This window comes from Cupressus sempervirens, chromosome 3, assembly GCF_028749045.1.
Source record: "Cupressus sempervirens isolate cs-2001-9-10 chromosome 3, ASM2874904v1, whole genome shotgun sequence".
NCBI classification, from domain to species: Eukaryota; Viridiplantae; Streptophyta; class Pinopsida; order Cupressales; family Cupressaceae; genus Cupressus; species Cupressus sempervirens.
The window spans coordinates 621,857,726-621,879,709 of NC_143120.1; the positions used below are offsets into that span (position 1 = coordinate 621,857,726).

Genomic DNA, 21,984 nt, shown 5'->3' on the forward strand with positions numbered 1-21,984 from the left:
ATGAAATAAAAAAGATGGAAAAAGATTTGAAGGTTATAAATTGAAAATAATTATGGTTTATATCTATCTACATACATGTAGATATAATTATGGGGTGACATCATACTATTATATAAGAAATAATAATACTATGGTGTCATTTTATTCTTATAACTATGTGTATGTACATAGGTATTTATTATAATTATGTGATGGAAAGGTCAATCAAAATCCTTTGAGGTACTTATTATATTCTAATTAAATTATTTTATGTTTTAAAATGTTTTCTTAATAGCTCATGTGAGTCCTTCAATTGTATCCTGAAGTTCAAGTCGCTAGGTCCTTACCAAAGCAATTTAAGGTCATACCTGTCATCTTGATGATTGGACTGAGCTAATTTCCCATTCCGTTGATCCCGTTTAGCAATGCTTTCCCCCTTCATCTTCTCCTGCAATCACCCGTGCAACATTTCCACAATAATAACAAGTTGCATAATAATTTTCATATTAACATTTAAAAGAATTTAATTATTAACCATAATTCCAAAATCAAGCAACTGCTAAACATCACATGACAAATAATGGATAACGACCATCTTCATTAAATAGTTAATACAATGGGTATAAATAATTACCTACTTCACATGATTATGAAAGAAAAATCCATTCAATCAAACGGCTGGACAAATTTAAAAGTAGGTCAAAATTTGGGATGTAACAGAAACTAATTAAAGAATAATCTTGTTGTGAGTATTCTTTAAGACATTATTTTTCTAGGACATATATTATGGAAACTTCACTGAGAAGTAAGTTATCAATGATCCAGATACAAACAACACAAGTAAAAATCTATGCAATTAAGAATCTTATATTCATGAGAGTTTTATTTTCCTTCAATGTTTAGAGAATATTTTAAGAAATATTTAAAATGATAGTTTAGCCAATGGTTTACACACTTGGCGAGTAGTCCTCAAGTGTATTAGTACTCGCTATTTTTTTGTAGTGCGAGCAACTTGAGTGTTTACTCGTGCAGCATTTTAGGCAGTAAACTCGCTCTCCACTTGCACACAAAATCACCTTAAAACTCGTTGAAATGTGGCAAACATTTTCATTGTTATAAAGCAGAAAAAAGACGGAAAAAGACCAGAAAAGATGCAGAGATTTTGCTATTTCCCTCTTTGCGCTGTTTCTATATTTTTCTTCTATTCCGAGTCTTTAAAAACCCTAATCGCACAACTCAAAAGACACAACATAGATTTGATAGAGTTCTCCCATCGCAAGAAATCAGGTTAATATTTCAGCAGAAAAGAATTGCAGCAGATTTAATAATCTGTAATAGCAGCTCTTGCCTTGCTAGTTCTACACAAATCTTTTTCAACTTTTGAGGAGAAAAATGAAAAATTATGTGTTACAACAATTCTGATTCTCGTCCATTCATTTTTTTCATTTTTTTCTTTCATCAAGGATGAAGCCATTCTGTATAGTTTTCATTTTATATAGTTTAAGGTTGAATATTAATAGTCACGAGTTTAAATATAACATAGTTTTAACTTTTAGCTCTAATTTTAAAAATTAATGGAGCTCGATTATTTTTATATTGTTCCAACGAGAACGATTAATTGAAAATCGATTCAATGTAGTTCGAAGGTTTTAGATTTAATTTAGTTTGAATGTATATATTTTAAATTTTTAAAATAGTTAGATTTCATAGCTAATAAACATTTGATCGGTTAATAGTTTAGAATTTAAAATAGTTAGAGATTAAAATTTTATGAGTTAAAGTTAAAATTTTAAATGTTATTATTTTTAAAAATTGTATAAATATAAATAATTTTAATATTATCTATAATGTTTCAAATATTTTAGTATTAAATTGTTGATAGTATGAATGTTGAAAGTTTTAAATAATTTAGTAAAATATTTAAATAATAAGAATCAAAATAAAATTAGAATTTATTAATTATACCCTCACTTCAAATTATATATGTATTGCATCGCCTATCTTTATTAGAGTAATTATTTATTTATCTAGTTACATAATTATTATTATTTTTTAATTAATTAATTAATTTTTTAAAATTTTATTTTGATCAGTAAACAGCCGAAGCCTAGATTAATTATTGTTATTTATTGTAATTAATTATTTTTATGTGTCAAGCGAATTTGAACCCAAGACCTCTCCACATGAGATGCTCACAAGTTACTGTTGTGTTGTAGGCTCTTGCCTTTATCTAGTTACATAATTAGCTTTTATTTAGATGTGAATATTTTGATCTAGGTCTTGTACAAATTAATTTAAATAATATTATGTTTACATTGTTTTAAATTTAGTTTCGTTTAAATAAAAATAACTTTAATATGTTTAAAATTTTAAATATATAAATGTTGAAATATTTATATTTCATTCTTTATTATTGTCTTTGTTTTATATTTTAATATTGATGTAAATAGAAATGAATATTTTTTAAAACATTAACATTGTAAATGTATAAAATAAAAAACTGCCTATATTGATTATATTAAATTTCAATCAATATAATAATATATATTATAAATTTGATTGAAAGAAATTTTATTATATTTTTAGTGACTATTAATAAATATATTAGATTTAAGTAGAGTTTAGTTTTTATTATTAATTACAAAAAGTTTTATAAAGTAGGCATTCATATTAATGAATTGTCTGTAAATATAATAAATGTAGCGAAAATTATTTATAGTTTTAGCTCCATGCTTATATATATTTTCTTTTGATTGCTATTAATGTTGTAGGTGTTTAATTATCACAAATTACAATGGCATTTGGCTTCGCATCTACTTTGAACACAGATAATGCTAGTCAATCTATTTGAAGGAAACCCCCTAGAAGCCATGACCCCACTTGTAAACATGGTATTATGGGACCGGTACCAGGGATTGTTATTTGTACGTGGTGCATGAAGAAGCATAGTGGAGGCATCAATCACCTTAAAGACCATCTTGCAGGTATTCCTTGTCGTGATGCTGAGCCATGTAAATCATGTCTTGAAGAGGTCCAATGAGAGATGATAGCCCTCCTTGCAGCACTAGATGAAAATAAATTGGAGAGAGAAAGGCAACAAGCAGCCATAAAAGAAGCCATTGGTCCTACTTTGCAACGTTCAACAATAACTGAGATGGATGTGCAACATATTGTTGGCTCTACTCGTGGTCCACGTATATGCGGCGAATCATCTTTTGCCACTTCAATCAAATTCAATTGTGTGCCTAGAAATGAGCCTGGATCACAACATTCATTGGAAGCAACTGGGTGGAATAAGGAGGTACACAAGGAAGCAGAGAAGGCTTGTGCAAACTTTTGGTATTATAACAACATTCCCTTCAACGTGGCAAGAAGTCAATATTGGGAGAGTTAGGTGACAGCATTAACAATTGTAGACTAAGGTTTTAAGGCCCCCAATCCAAGAGATTTAAGTCGCAGGTTGATCCAAGATGCTATGCTAGATGCAAAAGAAATTGTTCAAGCTGAAAAGAAGTGATGGCAAAAATATGGATGGTCAATTCTTTCAGATGGTTGGATGGATGGAAGAAATCACTTTCTTATCAATTTATAGTGGTTTCAAATGGAGTGATGGTTTTTCTTAAGTCAATTGATACCTCTAACATCATAAAGAATGCAGAAAATTTGAGCTTAATGTTGGAGGAGGTTGTTTTAGAGGTGGGGATAGAAAATGTTGTTGAAGTTGTTACTGACAATGCAGCTGCATTTGTGGCAGTTGGAAGGTTGGTTCAAGAAAGACATCCAACACTCTTTTAGACCCCATGCGTAGCTCATTGCCTTGACCTTATTTTTTAGGACATAGGCAAAATTGATTGGGTGAAATATATATATGATCACCTATGGGTTCTTTAATTGATGAGAGAGCACACCAAGGGTAAAGAACTTGTGCGATTAGGAGCTACAAGGTTTGCAACAAATTTCCTAACATTGCAAAGCATTACTAGTTTATTGACTCTTCTGAAGCAAATGTTTGTAAGTCAACAATGGGTAGACTCAACTTACTCAAAGAAGGCTAATGGAGAAAAGATTGTAAAAATAATTTGTGATGGTGAATTTGCAAGTAGAGCATTAGAGATTGTGAAGGTAACTTCCACTTGATTTAATCAAATTGAATCCTTCAATTTTAGTTTTGAACTTTAGAAGCATTTTGTTTCACTGCAAGTTGTAATTTAAATTTGTTTCAACTTTGTACTTTGTAGTTTACTGAACCATTGGTGAGGGTCTTGCGCTTGGTGGAGGGTGAGAAAACTGTGATGGGGTATGCTTATGAGGCAATAGATAGGGCCAAAAAGTCCATCCAACACTATAATAGGGGGGATGCATATAGATTTGCCCTTATTTGGGACATCATTTATTGAAAGGGGAATAATCAACTCCACTAACCCATTCATGCAATGGGGTACTTTCTCAACCCCAAGTCCTACTTCTCTGAGTCTGGTAGCTTCACGGATGATAATGGGGAGGTTATGCAGGGTCTATTCCATAGTTCCAAGAATCGCGCTAAAATTGCGTGAATCATTGATTCAGCGATCAGATTCATGGATGCCGATTTTCTCGGTGTCGAAAATCGTGATCGGCAATATCATCGGGTGAATTGCCTAAATTGCATGTATCGGCGATTCACTCAAAAAATTGCCTTAATCTCCAACAGAAATCACCATAAATCGGCCGTGGCCAGAAAAGTATTAAGTTGTAAATTTAAAAAAAAATAACTTGTTTTTTTTACTTTCTTTTTGACCTATTCTCTTTGTTATAACCCTAAAGGGCCTTCTAATTGTTAAGTATGAGTAGAAGATGTTTTACTGTACTGGGTAAAGGAATCAACACACAGACAATAGATATGAATAGCAAAACTTCTTATTATTATTCGCATAAGCCAAGATATTACATTATGCTTGATAAGATCTGATGATTACAATGCTTCCCGAAGGGGGTATAAATACTTTCCGAAGAACCTTCCCGAAGGGGTCCGTTGGCTACATGACAATTACCGAAGGGCCCATCGGCTACATAACAAGAACCTTCCCGAAAGGGTCCGTCGGTTACATAACAAGAACCTTTTCGAAAGGGTTCATCGGCTACATAACAAGAACCTTCCCGAAGGGACCTGTTGGCTACCCAATATTTACCTACGACAACATCCCCCCCAAAGAAAAAGTTGTCTCTGGACGACAATTACAAAACAAAATACATTAACTGACTAACTTCAACAAGATAAATTTGCTTCTATCACATCACTTTCACATTCGTTCCATGTCTGAACCAAACTGGTCTCCAGCCCACATGGCATCTGTAGCCACTATCTCCTAAGTCAAGCTGACCTTGATAGCCATCCGTGCTACTTTCTGTGTTTCCAACTCCTGGGTGCCCTGAGCCAAGTGTCGATGCACTGCCTTCAACTGGATGATCAATTCCTCCTGAGCTCTCCATGCATCCACCAAGACAGCTTCACGTCCAACACCTACTCCAAGTGCCTCTAGTGCACCAAGGCTTCATGCCTGCAACAGCTCCAGGTCTCATCAACGGGTCAGACTTCCCACGACTAATATCCGCAACGATTGGGGGTCTAGTGGGCAACGCCAAGACCAAATTAGCACTTCGAAATCCACAAAATTGCATGGAACACACTATTTCTATTATTTTCTTCTAATTCCACACTCTTTCTGGCAGCTGCTTGTCTACCCTTCCCTTTGGCATCATGCGTTACTCATTCGGAACTGTTTCAATTTGTCGTTTTTTTTTTTATAAATATAAGATGCCTGCAAACCCTCAGCCAAAATCAATCTCTACCAGTGCATGCCCATACAACAACCTCTGCAATCCTGAACAAACAAATTCCTTCCACTGTACTTCCTGAGCGTATGGTCTTAAACTTTTCTTACCAGTGTATGGTGTTTGACTGTTACACTAATTTCCCTGAAGAAGCCGTATGGTGAAGGCATGTATAGTTGAGCCCTTCAATTGCCTCATGTCTGTATGCCAGTTCTCTATGCAATATCCTATAACGTCCTTCAAAATTCGTACGCTAAATCACCATAGTATGCAAAGTCCGTACGACAACCTCAGAAGCATACAAATCTGTATGGCAATTTAAGTTCATGGAATCCGTACGGCATCAACAAGTATACAATTAAAACTTTAAAACCCGTAAACCCAACCTTGTTTGAGAAATCCGTACGCCTGTGGAATCTGTACGCAAGTTCTTAATTCATCGCAAATCCGTACACCAATCTGGGAGTTCAATCCGTACGTTGACTCTTGCAAAATCCGTACGGTGGAGGTCAAGATTGATGCCGTTTCAAGTCCGTACACTGTTTATGGAATCTGTACGTTGCTCAATCATCCAAAAATCTGTACGCGATTCATTACACTTGGACTTATAAGCCTTTAAAAAAAAAAACCGTACAGTGACATTCCTATAAAAATCCGTACGGTGGCATCCATTAAAAAGCCGTACGGTACTTGCCCAAGACCGTACGATGCTTTCTTACCTTTTTTTTTTTTTTAATAATATAAAATATACAGTAGACTTAATTTTCCACCCAAACTTCGCCATCCTGCAATGACGAAGGGGTCTTTCAAACTTCATTTTGCGATGAGGGAGTCTTCCGACCATGGTAAATCTTCATCTTCGACCCGTTCACTGCTTGAGGCACTTCTTGTCCATCCAAAGTCCATAATTTTATTGCTCCATTGTCCCCTACCTCGCGGCTCTGATATGGCCCAACCCTTCTGACTTTGAATTTGCCTAGTTTAAATTCATTCCTTCTGTCATATTTCAACACCCACTGACCTGGTTGGAACCTGTTCAGTTTCAGGTGTTTATCATGCCATGCCTTATGCTTGTTCTGTGTTACCTCTATGGCCCCTTGTGCTTGCAATTTTTGCTCATCAAGTTTATTTAAAGTACACGATCTCTCCATCCGGTTTTCCATATCGCCCAGTTTGTTCTCGAAGCTTGGTACCATGGACTCCGTTAGCTGCCCCTTCTTGCCATCAATAAGACCTCCACTCCGTACTGCTGCAACTTTTATTAAACTCCTCTTTGAACCCTTCCTCTTTGTATCATGTGCAGACCATATGATGTGTCTTCCTTGCTGCCGGCACCTTTCTGCTATATCTCTGGTTTGACGTAACATTTCCTTTCTCCACGGTCGTACGGTGGAATCTTTCCTCCTTTTGGGTTCATACTATATGTTCTTCCCTTCAGCTTCAGCCATAACCGCCTTTCTTTCTTCGGCTTCTCTATGTTGCTTCAGACATTCATTTCCTTCTTCTTTCTTATCTTCATCGACCCTTAACATATTACAGGTCGGAAAGAGTTCGTAGTCCTCTATCTGCTAGTGGTAAAGACCGTTCACTGAATCCAGATCGTCGTTTGTCAATCCTCCTTCCAACCGCAGGACTCCCTCTTGATCTGGTTCCATATTCTGCCTCCTTTCATCCTCTTCTTCTTTGGAATCTGATGATAGAGCTTCTTTCCCGACCATTTGAGTGTGTAGATCGATGACGTACTTCCGCCCTTTTCTTTCAAGTGATAAAGTATTTTTCTTCCAATCGTACTTCGCCTTGGCTTGTATCAGCCACCCCCGGCCCAGAATGGCATCATATCCTCTCCGCTTCAATGGGATCACGAAAAAATCCAACAAGAATGGTTGTGTTCCAATCGTCACCGGTTGTGCTGTCAAGACTCCCAATGGCTTGATTTCATGTTGATCGACCATTAGCAGCTGGAATGTAGGCGGCCATAGTGTTGGCTGTCCCAACCTTTTCTAGGTGTCTTCAGGCAACACATTGACACCGGACCCTACGTCCATAATCGTTTCTGTCAATACAGTCCCAAGAATTCCCATTTCGACTACTGTCAGATGGCGTTCGGATGAGGATCTTCTACACTTGCGCCACTTTCCTTCTCCTTTTTGTCCGCTGTACTTGCTCCACTTTCCTGCTCCCTTCCATGTTCTCCTGGTAGTTTAGCAGCGGGAACGATGTTTGTGAGTGCCGATCAGAGCTGAGGCATAGTGAGCAACAGATCATTTATCCTAACAGGTACCTCGGCTTGCAATATTTGTTGTACAATGTTCTGTTCTGCGCAGTTTTGTACGGAGGTACCCAGCGTGTCCTTCAGGTCTGTCGTTTCTACCTGCATTGCTCTTTAGATCTCTGCGCGGGCTTCCTCTAGTCTTCTTTTCCTCCATCGGATCAGGGTAGAGCTTCGCTTGTTTCCAAATGATTGCCACAACTTCTTCCCCTCCCATCCCGACAGTAATCAAGTTTACTCCGAACTTCGGGCACTTAGCATTGTCATGATCGCCAGGTCCACACCATCGGCATAGCAACTTCGGTGTATTTTCCGTTGTCCACTCTCGGGCAAAGTGACCCCACAGATTGCATGCGCAACATTGAACTATTGGCCGACCATTCGTATCATACTGAATTCGACTCCTTCCGCCATTATTGTTGTTGCCGCTATTGTTGTTGTTTTGCCCTCTGCTATTATCCCTGTACCCACCTGAAGTGGCACCATCAATGTTTGCATTTTCATTCCCTCCTGACGTGGAAGCTGCATATGTAAGAAGCACCTACTGAGATCCTTTGGTTTTCATGTTAAAGGGGCATTCCTTTGTTGAATGGCCTATGATCTGACAAATGTCGCAGAATTGGTTCTTTGGACAGGATCCTTTAGTATGACTGTCGGTTTTACACTCTGTGCACCACAGCTCACTGCTCTTTGTCTCCTTCTGCATATTTTTAAACTCCTTCATCATGCAGATCATGTCCTTCTGTAGGGCGCGTACCTTCTTGCTACTGCCTTCATCGTCGCTGCTATCTTCTCTGGAAGGCTCATCATCATCTGAATCAAATGAGCTAGTCTTCTTCTTCTTCTTTGTCTTCTGCTCACTTTCGAGGTTCAATGCTCTATTATAAGCTTCTGTGTATGACGACGGAGGCACAATTTTCATTTTCTTCCGCAAGTTTGGGCGTAGACCTTCCACGAACCACCTTTTCTGAAGTCCATCCATCGGCTTATTTTCCATTTTGTTTATCAAATCTTTTAATTTCCTGGTGTAGATGCGGACAGTTTCGTTCTTCCCTTGCTTAGTGTTGAAGATCTCTGCTACAATTTCATTATCGTCACGCAATAGTTGAAATTCGGCCAGAAACTCCTTTTTAATGTTATTCCAACTGTCCAGCTTTTGCGGATCTGTACTAGTAAACCAGTCAATTGCCACGCCCCGTAGAGTGGCCGAAAATTGTCTCATCCAGTCATCTTCATCAGTTATCCCATTTGCCCTCCAGATTGTTTCACATGTTTTGCAATGTCGAATGGGATCGGTGGTACCATCGCCATCGAACTTCAGCAGTTTCTCTTTTGGTCCTACCATCATTACTAGATGTTGTGTACCTACGTTGTTTTGCACTCCCGCGCTGTTCTGAATACCCGCATTGTTTTGTATCACACCTGTGCTGTTCTGCACACCTGCGCTGTTTTGCACACCCACGCTATTCTGCACACCTGCGTTGTTTTGCACACTCGTGCTATTTCCAACACCTGCACTATTTCCAACAACCGCGTTGTTTTCGACACCCGCGTTGTTTTGTGAAGAAGGGTTTTCGTCAACCGAAGCTGTCTGTTCCGGAAGTATATCTCGGATGAAGAGTTCACTCCACGCTCGTGCTCCCTCGGCACTCCGAGCCGTGCGAGTCAATCCCCTTCTATCTGGATTCTTTTCCCTTGCCGTACACAGGTTTAGAAACTCCTCCCTTACTTCTTCCACCAAATCGAGCCGCTGTCGGGTCTCTTCCAACAATTTTTCAGTGCTTTTGTGGACGTTGGTAACTTGCTGAAATCTCCATCTGCGTTCAGCCTGTTGTGCCAAAATTAAAGTTTCCTGCGTTGCGCGTAATTCATCCTTTTCCTTCAACTTATTCTTATTCTTGTTCAACTGATTCGGCATTTAATTTTCATTTGCTTGTCATCGTACCAGGTCCATCGGGCAACAGCGCCAAATGTTTTACCGTACTGGGTAAAGAAATCAACGCACAAACAATAGATATGAATAATAGAACTTATTATTATTCGCACAAGCCAAGACATTACATTATGCTTGATAAGATTTGATGATTACAATGCTTCCCGAAGGGGGTATAAATACTTTCCGAATAACCTTCCCGAAGGGGTCCGTCGACTACATGACAATTATTGAAGGGCCCATCGGCTACATAACAAAAACCTTCCTGAAAGGGTCCGTCGGCTACATAACAAGAACCTTCCCGAAAAGGTCTGTTGGCTACATAACAAGAACCTTCCTGAAAGGGTCCGTCGGCTACATAACAAGAACCTTTCCGAAGGGACCCGTCAGCTACCCAATATTTACCTACAACAGAAGAGAGGAAAAGTGAGAGAGAAGAAGAGAAAAGAAAAACCATAGGTTTCCAACCGGCATGAAGGAAGAGCACCAAAGAGATCAGCAGTCCATTTGGGGAGGCCATCAATTGCATTGGGAGCATTAAAGAGTTAATATCAACACTCCTCAACTCATTTGCAAGAGGTAAGTGCTCATTTTTTTTTGCATGTTAGTGTATTATGCATTTTTTGTTAAATTTTTATAGTTTTCAAGATTTTTAGTTTAAATCTTGAATGTTCTTTATTTTTACTAAATTGCAAACTAGGGCTTGTTGTTTTGTAGTTTTTATTAGCTTCAAACTTTGATATTTTATATGAATTTTTTTATTGCAGCAGCCTTTTGCTTTCATTTTTCACAATGGGTAAAAAAGACGAATGTTGGAAATATAACAAAGAGTTTCCTGGAAGAAGCAAATATCAAACAAAATCTATGTTTTGTAAAGAAAAAATAACTTCTAGAGGTATTTATAGATTGAAATACTACATTGCTGCTATACTTGGACATGATGTTACAATTTGCACTCACCAAATTGCTGAGGCAAAACGCACTTGTTTAGTGGCATTAGAAAAAATTGAAAAAGCCAAAGCGAATAGGAAAATGCAACTTGAAGGGTTAAGGGGTATTGGCTCCCATGTTCCTGCATCCGCAACCACATCTACATTTGCATCTGCATCAGCTTCCGCATCCGTAGGTTGTGTTGGAGAGTGTTCTTCTAGGCCTCCTTTTCATCCTAGTTCTACTGCTCATGCTAGTGCTAGTGCTAGTGCTAGTCGGTCACATACTGAGACAGAGTCCCACACCAACCTATTGCAGCCTAGGGTGCGAAAAAACAAAATGGATAACTTTATGCCACGCACTACTCCTAGTTCCCAACCCATGCTTGAGGGCATGTGTTTGAACAATGAGATTCATGATGCCGCCAGAAAGGAGATATGCAAATTTTGGTACTTTTGCAACATTCCATTTGTTGCAGCCAGGTAATTGATTCTTTTTTCTTTGTTTTCTTTAAAGTTAAAATTAAAAGTGAAAGTAAAACTTTAATCATATCTACTTGTTTTATGATTTGAGTCTTTGACATTTAAATTTTTATTTGTGACAAGGCTCCTTATTGGCAGAACATGATAGATGCAGTTGCTATTTGTGGTTCGGGGTTTAAAGCTCCAACTGAGGTTGAGTTGAGCAGATACCTCTTGGATGAGATGGTAGAGGACATGAGGGTTGAGCTCAAGGAGAACCGAAAGGAGTGGATTGCAAAGGGTTGCACCATCATGATTGATGGTTGGACAGATAGGAGGAATAAAACACTCAATTTTCTTGTATCCTGTGGAGGTGATTGATCATTCTACTTTGCTACATACATAATTGTAAATATTGATTTGTTGAATGCTAATTTGTTGATGATCCATTTAACTGTTAACATTATAATTCGTTATTTTGTTACTTGTAGGATATACCATGTTCATCAAATCCATTGATACTTTTGCACATGTAAAAAATGCCACATACTTATGTGAGGCTATTGAGGAAGTCATAGCAGAGGTGGGGGAACAAAATGTGATCCAGGTGGTGACGGATAATGCAACAAGTTATGTTGCTATAGGTCAACTTTTAACTTTTCAAGTTTTGAAACTAAATTTATTTGAATTTTGAACTTTTTCTAATTCTAAGTTTCCTAAGTTCTAACTTCTAACATGTTTGAAATTTGAATTTCTAATTGACTTAAAATTGTTGTAGGTAAACTTTTGATGGAGATTTTGGTCCTCTTGTGCGGCACACTGCATTGACCTCATGTTAGAGGAAATTGGCAAACTTGAGTTTGTCAAGTCATGTGTGGAAAGGGCAAAAAACATATGTAAGTTCATTTATAATCATTCATTTTTCCTTAGCACAATGAGGAAGTACACAAGAGGCAAGGAGTTAGCTCACCCAAGTATCATAAGGTTTGCCTCGAATTTCATCATCTTGCGGTCCTTGTTGACATCAAGCGATGATTTGAGGAGCATTTTTGTTGGGTGGGAGTGGATTTCCTCTTCCTATGCTACGACCACTACAAGGATAGATGTGGTGGATTGCATATTTGATGAAGATGGTTTTTGGAAGCCCGCTAGAGAAATCCTTAGGGTAAATGTATTGCAATTTAACATTTAGTATTTTACTTTTACTTTAAGTTATATTATTTTATATTTAAGTTTTGACTCAAATTTTTGTTTTACTTTATATGTAGGTCATTGAGCCCCTTGTAGCTTTGTTATGAAATACTGATAGGGAGAAGCCCTCTATGGGTTTCATTTATGAGGGCATGGATAGGGCCAAGGAGGCAATCAGAGCCCAATATGCAAGAGTGCAGGAGAGGTATGCCCCTATTTGGGACATCATTGATAGGAGATGGCAAAATCAGCTCCATCGATCCATCCATGCAACAACTTACTATCTGAATCCGGCATTTTGTTTCCATCCTGAGTTCAAGGCGGATCGGAGGTTCTCACTAGCTTATACACAATGATCCAGAGGTTGAGTACTAATGAAGATAGCGCTGCTGTAATTGTTGAGCTAGACAAGTTCAACAATAAAGAGGGGCCACTTTTCTCTGGCAGGATGGTCATAAATGCTTAGACAACACTATAGCCAGGTAAAAATTAAATAATATATTCAATGTTCATGAATCTAGATTCTAAACTTAAAGTTGATTATATAATGCATTAATTTTAGAGTTGTAATTTGTAAATGAGACTAATTGTTTTTGTTTTTCCTTATTTCAGATAGATGGTGGCAAATGTTTGGGGCCACAACCCCAAACCTTCAAAAAATTGCCATCTGTAATTTGAGTCAGCCGAGCAGTGCTTTTGGATGTGAGCGCAGTTTGTCCATGTTCGAGCACATCCACTCGAAGAGGAGAAATAGGTCGACAGTGTAGAGGTTGAATGATCTTGTCTTCGTTCATTACAACCTTCATCTTAGAATTAGACAGATTTTGGGCACTGACTCCTCTTCGATCATTCTGGAGGAGATTGATCCAGAATCAGAGTGGACCACAGAGGCTATGGAACCAGTCTTCAATAAGGAAGATTGCGCGTGGGTTGACCAGGTGGATGTAGAGGCTGAGGCTGTGGCCATGGCAGAGGAGGCAGCTAGAGCACGTTCAGGCATTGGTAGACGCACACGCGCACGCACAGACGTAGGCCCTAGCGACGTTGTTCATGAGTACATTGCCCATGCGGGGGATATGGCTCAGTGGTCCTCTAGGACCTACCTTAGATGCCTTTCTAGTAGGCAGACTGGATACTCAAAGGTTGAGGCTGAGGTTGCAATAGAGCTAGAGGATGATGAGGCTTGAGCTGGAGCCTTGTTTTTATATTTTGTTTATAGATATTGATAGTGATACCGAATCATTGATAGACATACGTTTCAAACTTTCATAGATCTTCATCTTAGATTTTTACATACATTTATGATTTGATGTCTTATGGATCTTCATCTTACATACATTCTATGATTTGAATCATTATGATCATTTAATTTTTATTTACTTCAGCTAGCCTACAATTTACATTTTAGTACATAACATAGTTACGTATGTGATGGATTTTATGTTCCATGTTTATGTATGTTAAGTTTTAACTTCTATTTGATGATGTTATAGTGTGTTTAAGTTATATTCAATAAAGGGTGCATGAAATAAGTCTTAAATTGTTAAAATCTCTACATTTAAAGGGTTTTTTCAAATTTGCTGATTCATCCCTGATTCACGATTCGATTCGGCCGTGCCGATTCCGATACGATTCCGATTCTTGTAACTTTGGTCTATTCACATGTATTGAGAGGATGACACCTTTAAGTGTAACAATAGACCTCATCCTTTGAGTTGCAGAGCTATAAGGCAGCAAGGGGGCAATTGTTTTCTTCCAAAACATGTGTACGAGGAAGAGGGATCCAATCACCAAGTAAGAAAAGTGAATCCCTATATCTTTCAAGTTATGAATTGCAATTATTAATAGAATATTATTTATTTACACAAAAAATTGAAATCTTATTTGCAAATTCTTGGTGGAAACACCCCAAATTTGCAAGGGCAAGCCCTCCAAATTTTGTGTCAACCTTGTAGTGCTTTTGGATGTGAGTGGAACTAGAGTTTGTTTGATGCCATTCACACAAAGAAGCATAATAAGTTGACACAAACACACCTCAATGATCTTGTTTTTGTGCAGTATAACCTTCAGCTTCGCACAAGAAATCTGCAGGACCAGTCAGATCAACTCATTGATTTGGATGACATTCTTCCCTACAGTGATTAGACTGAGGAGGATAATGAGCCATCCTTATTTACAGAGGATGTGATTGCTTATATTGAGAGGCAGGCTATGGAGGATTTGCCTGCAGCAGAAGCAACGGAGATTGGATTAGATGAGATTGATTTGGTTGAGAAGGAGCCACTTCCAGCTGCTAGCATGGTGGAACCACAAGCACAATCTACAACACCAAACATGCAGTTAGATTCGAGCATGAGGACCATATGCACTATCTTCCATTATTTCTCTAGGGCAAGGAAGAGGAAGATATGAAAACTTTAAATGTCTAAGTGCCTAAATATGAAATTTATGATGTTGATTTTCAAATAAAATAATCATTAATTAATAATAGATATTAGTTAGTAATTTAGTAGTAAGCTACTGTTTTCGTTTCCAGTATCCAGCTTCATATGATGAGGTCATTTTGTAATCAGTGTGTATTGAACAATCAAACATTTGCAATGGGTACTATGTGAGAAATTGTGATATATCTAATGTAGATTTGTGTATTTTTTATGAGATTCCTTTGTGTTTTCTACATTTCAACCAACTGAAACCATTTGTAATGCTTACACAAACTGTAATTAAGGAAAAAGCACTGGAAATCCCTCAGTGAACAACAAAGTTTAGGTCAGATGTCAAATCATTATGATAGAAGTTGTAGCCTCACCAGATTATCTTTTATTCAATGCCAGAGAGATACGATGTTGTATGGTGAACTCAAATTACAATCAGAACTCTCCAACATGTGCTACAAAATTACAAATATTCTGTGTGACTGTAGGAATGTTGACAACTAATTTTGTTGTCCAGTTTCTGGTTACAGAACTAAATGTTTTCCAAACAACACTCAGAACTATCCGAAGTATGAAGGAACAACAACAGGTCCCAGAAGGATCTGCTTGCTGGCTATAGGAGACCTGATATGTTGGATCAAACCTTTGATCTAATGTGTGCAACTCCTGAGTGCGGTTTCTAGCAAATATAATGATGTGGATTCATTCTAGTTGTGAGATTGTGATGGATAGGTGCCACTGTATTAAAAGCATGCAAAAATGTAGGTTGAAATTGCTGGGAAGGATTGTAGATGTGCTACAGCAGTGATAGAAATGTGCCTGTGCTGTTGCCCGGCTAGGTTTGAGATTCGGAGACAAGTTAGGGCAGTGCTGGAGGTCTGACAATGAACACTTCATCATGGTTTTTATACTCGTTCAGTATATTTTGTAATTGAATTTTGAAGAAAAAAAGGAAATGTGTTTTATGAGAAATAATAGAACTTTTTAAGTTGCTGAGTCTTTGCCGAGTCAAAAAATTTGGGCTTGCTGAGTACTCTCCAAGTCCGAGTATGTGATCTATGGTTTAACCAATCACAAGAGATATTTAATTTGATTTATTATCAAGTGGTTTATTATTGCCTTCTTTACTTTTCTTGCTCTTTCTTCTATATTTAATATTTTTGTTTTTTCTCATGTGTTCGGATTTAAACAGTTTTCAAACTCGAGGCTTTGAATTATGTTCAATCTTTCTTTTACTTTCAAAATACAATAAGTTCATCCTTCATAATTGTCTATGATACTCAAACTCCAGAAAAACATGAACAATTTATTATTTTTAGCTCACTATATTGATATACCGTCTTTTGCAGGTTTTGTTTCTACAACTACACCAAAAGGCAAGTCATATTGATAAAGTAGAGGCTTATATTTCTCCAAACATTCTGTTTAGAGGTTTACAGAATGATAATGAGGGAGATGGCAGCAAACTTTCACTAATTTGGAAAGTATGCTTATTTTTCTATCTAGAATTATATTTGATAATCATCCATGCTTTCATGTGCGGTACTTGTTTATCATTCCAATAAAAATTTTCTTTAGTAATGGCAAAGTGTCTCTGTTTGTTACTTATTGGTGTTTGCCATAGAAAAAATTGATGTCAAGTATTTGTGTATTGATTCCATTGTCTATAACTTGTAGATGTAATAGATGGAATTATTGAAACATACAATTGTAGTTGGTTATACAATAAGATGATGTGTATCTTACTCAGGTGTGATATAGCCACTTCATATATGACTGTACTATAGTGTATCTCTAGGTAAGGGAGATATGACCATGTCTCAAAATGTCTTTTGGAAGGTTTTCGTAAGAGTTTAACCTCATCATGTAAGATCTTACACAATTAATGTCATTTGATTATAATAAATTTTTTGGAGGGTATAATATTTGTGACTTTATATGGGCCAACTAATCACATGGGACTTCTATGAATTTTTGCTTTGCCCTAAAGTCCATCGAATGGTAGAGGTAAGGCTCAATAATTAATGGTTCTAGTTTCTCTTTAAAATAAAAAAGACTGACCTATATATTTATACTAGCATCATTCTATGTGACATTTATCATGTTAAATCTATCTAATATACAAGTATGTGTGATATGTGCATGCGGTTAAATTGACTCAATTGCCAAAAGACAATGTGAATATAGGTAATGTTAGTTCACAAACCTATATTTCAGCAATTTCTAAAGATTTCTCAGATCTAGTAATTAAAATCATTTAATGATTGGACAATAAATGGTAGAAGGATTTTTTAATACTCTCTCCTACTTTAGGCTTTGCAGAAGCAATGTTGGTACCCTTTATGATACTGTGAAAATCCATGCCAAAATTATATTGTATGGCATAGAAAATTCAAGGTTTTATACTTGCTGACAAGTACTTATAAATTGCACACCTAATTGGACCATTCCATATGATCTTGAAAATTCTTATATGAAGGAAACAAAATAATTAAAATAACTACAGTTTATTTGATATTTTTCAGTTCAAGAGTATACCTAGGTTGGAGGGAGATGCAAAGACAGGTTAGTGCTTACTTAGGGATCATAGACAGAAGTTTTATATAATATATCATTTAACACTTGGCATTTCTGATGATCATTTAGTATGTATTAGATATCACTGCCTTCCAATAATATGGCTCACTAATCGCTGAAACTTTTGTAATTCTACTCAATGATCATCTACAATACAAATGTTTATATTAATTTCCATGAAAGAGTTTACACCATTTCTTGAACACAGAGTAAGAAAATAATTCAATAAAAAAAATGTGCCTGAAGAAAATCACAACCTTTACTTTTTTTTTCAAAGAAATGTTATATTATAGAATGGAGACACATACACAGTTGAACTTTTCCTTGTATAATTCCAATTAAAAATAGTGGCGTTCTAACTAAATATTTGCATAGAGAGTACTACTATGCTTCTAAGAGAAACTCAAAAGTACTGTAACATTTCATGTTTCCAACATTCCCTTACACATGAAATGCATGCCGTTCACAGATGGAAAGAGCATGCAAACTCATGGATGAGTGACACTTGTCATTTTAACATTTGATACAAATTAGCGTAGTGTAACGAAATGGGTAGCTTGAAGTGCTTTTAACCAAATGCATATGGGCGATGATTTTGGAGGCCTGAGCACGTGTTTTGCATATGAAAAAATGTATCTATAATGACTTGAAGCATTTGGTGGGAATTTTGGGAACAAAAGCATGTTTGTGTGATAAAAACCCCACTTTACTCATTTTTACATATGTTTGTGATCAACTCCTGTTTTTGTAAGCAAAAACCACATGTTTTTGAGATTAGAAAACCCACTCTTCTTGGGTGTTTTTGGCTGGACGGGTTTTTCGAGAGTGAACACAGGAGATTCATCACCAAAACACTTCAAATTTGTGTCTCTAATAGGGGCATTTTTGCCTGAAATTCATCAAGGATGAATCTTAGCTCATCAAACTTGCAGATTTTGAGGTGTTTTATTCTCATTTCAGCCTGTTTAGGGCACTTTTTTCTTCTCAAAAACACCTCTTTTTTGGTCATTTTTCTTGACCAGATCTTCAAGTTTCTGTCTCAAGGTGGTTCTAATGCATTGCATTTCATTTCCATCTTGTTTATAACTCTTTTCAAGTTGCATTTGATGCCATTTGTGATAAGCATTACATATTGCATATGATTTGGTCAAAATGGTTACTATTATTGTGCATTTTTAATCTTGAACTTCCCACACTTGGCAAGCAACAAATTTTGACTCAAGAATGCATTCATTTTGCAAGGACTGAGTCAAGATTAATAATCTATTTAAGTCTCACTCATGCAATCTTTCTAAATCGGAAAATCTCCTTTATTTCATTTTCAGATTTTGCATAAAAGATTAAAGAGATTTCTTCTTTTGCTTCTCGAGCGAATAACAGAGGTACCTCCATTTTGCCTCCAAGCGTCGCCATTCTGCAACGACGACGGAGTCAGCTGGCCATCCTGTGACAGCAACGGAGTCTTCCTGGCACCATATATTTTGAATTTGGATCTGTTGACTGCCGGAGGTACCTTTTGCCTGTCCAAATTTGATAATCTGATTGCTCCATTGTCGCCGACGTTCTAAATCTGATATGGTCCAACCCATCTGGCCTTAAAATTTTCCACTTTGATTTCATTCCGACCGTCGTACGCCTTACGTCTGTTCTGTGCCACCTCCGTCGCCCATTGTGCCTGCAGTCGTCGCGCAACTAGATTATTTCCTTGTTGTCGGTGCCCTTCCACTAATTTTATGCTGCGGTGTAACCTTTTCTTTCCGCGCGGTCCATTCACCATGTACCGGACAGTGGGATCTTTCGTTTTTCTGTGTTCAAACTGTATGTTCTTCCCCTCAGCTTCAGCCATGGCAGCTTTTCCTTCTTCCGCTCCCCTGCATTCCTCCGGACATTCATTTTCCTGTGTTTTGTCACGTTCATCGACCATTAACATAGTGCAACTCGAAAACAGTTCGTAGTCTTCTATCTACCAGTGGAACAGGCCATTCACCGAGTCCAGGTCGTCGTTATTCGATCCTCCATCAAGTCTCAATACTCCCTCTTCGTTTGGTTCCATTCTCCTCTTTGCTTCGTTATCACTTTCGCCGTCACTTTCTGAATCTGACGATGCTGCCTCCTCACCGACCATTTGTGTATGCAGGTCAATTGTGAATCTTTTGCCTCCGTGCTCCATTGATAGGGTATTTCGTTTCCAATCATGTTTTACTTTTGCTTGCACCAACCAATCCCGTCCCAGAATAGCATCATATCCTTTTCTTTTTAATGGAATGACCACAAAATCCAATAAAAATGGTTGCGTATCAATTGTTACCAGTTGCGCTTTCAAGATTCCCAACGGTTTGATTCCATGTTGGTCTGTCGTGAGCAATTGAAATGCAGGTGGCCACAATGTCGGCTTTTCCAACTTCTTCCAAGTATCCTCCGGCAAGACATTCACGTCCGACCCTCCATCGACAATTGTGTCTGTCAAAACATTTCCCAAAATCCCCATTTCGACGACTGCCGGATGCCGTCCGGATGTGAGTGCCAGCAGCATTGGGTCTGTTGTCATCACTTCCCTACTATCCCTTCCTATGTCCTCCGATGCTTTCAGAAACGGTGTATGATTCAGAATGGCCATCCGTAACTGGGGCATTGTGAGAAGGAGGTCACTTATCTTGATCGTTATCTCCGTTTGTAAGATTTGTCCTACAATGTTTTGTTCTGCGAAGTTGCTTGCCAAGGTGCCAGTGATATCCTTCAACTGAGATGTCCCCGCTGACAATGCCTTTGCAATGTCCGCCTGCGCATCCCCCACTTTTCTCTTTTCCTCCGCTTGCATCCATGTAATTGCCAGAACCTCCTCTACATCCGTGCCAACAGTGATCAAGTTTACTCCAGCCTTTGGACACTTGGAATCTTCGTGATTGCCCGGTCCGCACCATCTGCATAATAATTTCGGTGTGTTTGCCGTTGTACAATCCCGCGCAAAATGACCCCACAAATTACATGCTCGGCATTGAATAATCGACCGTCCGTTTGCATCATACTGGATCCGGCTTTTGCTCGTATTGGTATTGTTATTGTTGTTGTTATTTTGTCCACGCCGATAATTCCTGTATCTTCCAGACGTGGCACCATCAATGTTTGCATTTCTGTTATTGCCCGAAGGGGAAGTCTACTGCGTAAGAAGCACCTGCGGAGATTCTCTTGTCTTCATGTTAAAGGGACAGTCCTTTGTCGAATGGCCCATGATCTGACAGATGTCACAGAATTGGTTCTTCGGACACGATCCCTTAATATGACCGTCAATCTTACATTCCATGCACCACAGTTCACTACCTTTTGGCTCCTTCTACATATTTTTAAACTCCTTCATCATTCGAACCATATCCTTCTGTAAGGCACGAACCTTTTTGCTACTACGTTCGTCATCACTGCTATCATCTCCAGCAGATTTGTCGTCATCAAAGTCAGAGGAGCTAGTTTTCTTTTTCTTTGTCTTGTTCGCACTTTCAAGGTCCAGTGCTCTGTTATAAGCATCCACATATGACGACGGTGGCACAATTTTCACTTTCCTCCGCAACTGCGAGCGTAGGCTGTCCACAAACCACCTTTTCTGCAATCCGTCTGCCGGCTTACTTTCCATTTTGTTTATTAAGTCTTTTAATCTCCTAGTGTAGACGCGGACAGTTTCGTGCTTCCCCTGTTTCGTATTGAAAATCTCTGCTATGATTTCATTATCGTCCCGTAAGAGTTTAAATTTCGCCAGGAACTCCTTTTTAATGTTATCCCAGGTATCCAGCTTCTGTGGATCCATATCTGAAAACCAATCAATCGCGACACCCCGTAGGGTTGCCGAAAATTGCCTGGCCCATTCGTCGGCATCTATGATTCCATTTGCCCGCCAGATCGTCTCACGTCTTACAATGTCGGATGGGGTCGGCTGTACCATCGCCTTCAAATTTCGGCAGCTTCTCTTTGGATCCCGCCATCGCAACACTAGAGGTCTGCACTGTTACACCGGAGGTCTGCACTCCTATACTGGCAATCGACACTCCCACACTGGCGGTCGACACTCCCACACTGGCGGTTGACACTCCCACACTAGCAGTCTGAACTCCCACACCGACGGTCGGCACTTCCACACCGGCGGTCGGCACTCCCACACTGGCAATCTGAATTCCCACACCGGCGGTCTGCACTCCCGCACCAGAGGTGTCGACAGTTGCGAACCTTGGTGAAGAAGAAAGATCCTCTGAAATTGTTTCTCGCAGAAGTCTATCCTGGACGAAGTGATCACTCCACGCTCGTGCTCCATCGGCACTGCAAGCCGTGCAAGTTGATGCTCTTCCGTCGGAGTTTTCCTCCCTTGGCGAACACAAGTTCAAGAACTCCTCCCGTGCTTCTTCCACCAATTCC

General features: G+C 38.3%; 2 protein-coding genes and 1 long non-coding RNA gene across 6 annotated transcripts in view; all 3 read left to right on the forward strand.

Annotated features, from left to right (window-relative positions):
• The window catches only part of LOC149568201 (Protein prenylyltransferase superfamily protein), a 318,133-nt gene that overhangs the window by 206,369 nt on the left and 89,780 nt on the right, over positions 1-21,984 (forward strand). For 2 of the 4 annotated variants that reach the window (XM_089821207.1, XM_089821206.1), the window contains one exon: positions 16,359-16,493. In XM_089821207.1, the coding sequence (XP_089677333.1) occupies positions 16,359-16,493 (135 nt within the window). Of the gene's footprint in view, positions 1-16,358; positions 16,494-17,534; positions 17,575-21,984 lie in introns of all 4 variants that reach the window. The other 2 variants (XM_089821209.1, XM_089821208.1) reach the window with 2 other exon arrangements.
• LOC149568202 (uncharacterized) lies at positions 11,531-12,077 on the forward strand. The gene is made up of 2 exons (XM_089823397.1): positions 11,531-11,756; positions 11,875-12,077. The coding sequence occupies exons 1-2, from the start codon at positions 11,546-11,548 to the stop codon at positions 12,075-12,077; spliced, it is 414 nt and encodes a 137-aa protein (XP_089679523.1). The 5' UTR covers positions 11,531-11,545.
• Positions 12,389-13,335, forward strand: LOC149568203 (uncharacterized). Its single transcript, XR_016361662.1, has 3 exons — positions 12,389-12,548; positions 12,652-13,056; positions 13,187-13,335. It is a non-coding gene; the product is annotated as an uncharacterized LOC149568203 (long non-coding RNA).